The sequence below is a fragment of the Eurypyga helias genome, unplaced genomic scaffold (assembly GCF_000690775.1).
Source record: "Eurypyga helias isolate BGI_N326 unplaced genomic scaffold, ASM69077v1 scaffold6007, whole genome shotgun sequence".
In the NCBI taxonomy this organism is placed as follows: Eukaryota; Metazoa; Chordata; class Aves; order Eurypygiformes; family Eurypygidae; genus Eurypyga; species Eurypyga helias.
This window is the reverse complement of record NW_010261072.1, coordinates 38,291-40,800: the sequence shown is the minus strand read 5'-3', so window position 1 is coordinate 40,800 and position 2,510 is coordinate 38,291. Positions and strand designations below refer to the sequence as shown.

The window sequence follows — 2,510 nt, the reverse complement described above, 5'->3', positions numbered from 1 at the left end:
CTGCCAGTCAGGAAGGTGCTGGCTCCAGCGGCCAATGCCCTGCACCGAGCACGAGGGAGGAGCTGGCTCTTCTTTCGAGCCCGTATAAATCCTTTAGTTCTCTTTCCTTTTCTTGCCACTGAACTAAGCAAGAGCTGCGACAAGCCTGCGCTGGCCCCAGCAGAGGGGAGCAGCTGAGGAAACTCCCTGCTGCTCATCACCAGGAGAGCTAGAACCAGCAGTGTGCTGCTGAGGATTTTCCAGGGAAAATCTCTTTGATGTCTGCAAGATTTGAAACTTGCTTTCCTACAAAGAAGAGCAGCCTGCGACTGACACAAAACTCACTGTAAATGCAGATTTTTGTGTGTTTCTACCTGCAAAAGTGACTAAAGAAAAGTCCTGCTTGGTTCCATCCCATGTGCACAGCAACAGCTTGGAAGGACTTTCTCTTTCCTCCCCGTCTTTTATCTTTTTTTTTAACCTGAGCTTTATCGGGTCTGTAATCACTTGTGAATTCAACTCCTTTGCTGGCCATGAACACCACGCACTTCGCATTCTCATTCCAGCCTGTGCTGCTTAACGTAACCGAAGAATTCAATGACTCAATCCTGAACAACAGAAGCGGCGACGGATTTTGTGAGCAGGTCTTCATAAAAGCTGAGGTCTTCTTGACGTTAGGGATCATCAGCCTCCTGGAAAACATCCTTGTCATTCTTGCAGTGCTGAAGAATGGAAACCTACATTCTCCCATGTACTTCTTTCTTTGTAGTTTGGCTGTGGCAGATATGTTAGTGAGCATGTCAAATGCCTTGGAGACTATCATGATCGCAATCCTGAGCAACGGCTACTTGATCATTGATGACCACTTTATTCAGCACATGGACAATGTTTTTGACTCAATGATTTGTATTTCTTTGGTAGCCTCAATTTGCAACCTCTTGGTTATAGCCATTGACAGGTACATAACTATTTTCTATGCTCTCCGGTATCACAGCATCATGACTGTGAAGAAAGCTTTAACCCTGATTGTGGTCATTTGGATTGGCTGTATCATCTGTGGCATCATATTCATTGCCTACTCTGAAAGCAAAACTGTCATTGTTTGTCTCATCACCATGTTCTTTACCATGCTCTTCCTCATGGCCTCCCTTTACGTTCACATGTTCTTGTTTGCGCGCCTGCATGTCAAGCGGATTGCAGCCCTCCCCGTGGATGGGGTGCCCTACCAGCGTACCTGCATGAAGGGAGCTGTCACCATCACTATATTACTTGGTGTCTTCATTGTTTGCTGGGCACCTTTCTTCCTTCACCTCATTCTCATCATTTCTTGCCCAATGAATCCATACTGTGTCTGCTACACTTCACATTTCAATACCTACCTGGTCTTGATAATGTGCAACTCAGTAATTGATCCACTCATTTATGCTTTCCGGAGCCTGGAGATGAGAAAGACTTTCAAAGAAATAGTGTGTTGCTGTTACGGCATGAGTGTGGGACAGTGCATGCTGTAAACATCTGGCTTTGTGTTGAGAGTAGACAGAGGATACACACACTGGGTGTAAGAATATACGTATGTATCTAGATACATAGCTGCTCCACTTTAAAAGCAGTGCTTGAAAGAAGGGCACAGGAAAGAAAAAATAACCTTCTCCTTGATGCCTTGATCCATACTTTTCAAAATGAAAACCAAATTCAACTACATTATTTGAAATTATTTAAATAGTTATAAGAGAAGGAAATCCTGAATGACTTTCAAAACAGCTTAAGAAACTTACTGGAAAAATGAATCCTGAAAGGGAATACTACCCCAGAGACTGAAATAACATTCCCTCTACCATTCCCTTGTACCTGTTGCTTTATCACTGTGCCACTATCAACAAGTCCGTGCTTTCTAAAAGATGCCATTAGTAACCTCTATGGACAGTTATTCACATGCAAGAAAAATCAAAACACCAACAGGTACCAGCATCACTCCTCACTTATTCTCGTGACTCCACCTTTTAATAAAAGAATAGATTGACATTTATGCTGCTTGCTATAAAGCAGCCTGAGCAAAATATTTGAAGTGAGAAAGTAAACATTCCTCTCACACTGGAATATTCTTTCAGTAAAAAACTGTTATCTGAAAAGGAAAAGCTACTGTATCAGTGATGATAGTGTGACAGCTGCCTGATAGAAGAGACTCAAGACAAAGGCATTTACATTACTTATTGTGATATAAGAGTATTTTACCCTCAGATTTTTTTTTAAACTGGAATGCACTAATCAATATAGTATTTGATATGTTAATAAGTCACAGAAATCTCCTTTTGATAAATTTTCACCAATGAGACCCATTCCTAGAAAATTCTGAAAACTACACAGACATAATGAATAGCTAAAAATGCAAAATAGTTTGAATTTAGCTCTGTGTAAAAGCTGCATAGAATCTTTTGAGATATCCATTTGTCTGTTAGGCACCTGGAAGAAATAAGATGTGCACGGCAGATAGGACTTCTGTGCATTGAGAAATATATACCATGGGTCAGTCT

General features: G+C 41.4%; 1 protein-coding gene across 1 annotated transcript; it reads left to right on the top strand.

Annotated features, from left to right (window-relative positions):
• Nucleotides 1-512: 512 nt before the first annotated feature.
• MC3R (melanocortin 3 receptor) lies at nucleotides 513-1,490 on the top strand. The gene has a single exon (XM_010155228.1). The coding sequence runs from the start codon at nucleotides 513-515 to the stop codon at nucleotides 1,488-1,490; it is 978 nt and encodes a 325-aa protein (XP_010153530.1).
• Nucleotides 1,491-2,510: the final 1,020 nt, after the last annotated feature.

Coding starts and splice junctions, on each gene's coding strand:
- MC3R (XM_010155228.1), top strand. CDS start 513: ATGAACACCACGCACTTCGCATTCTCATTCCAGCCTGTGCTGCTTAAC.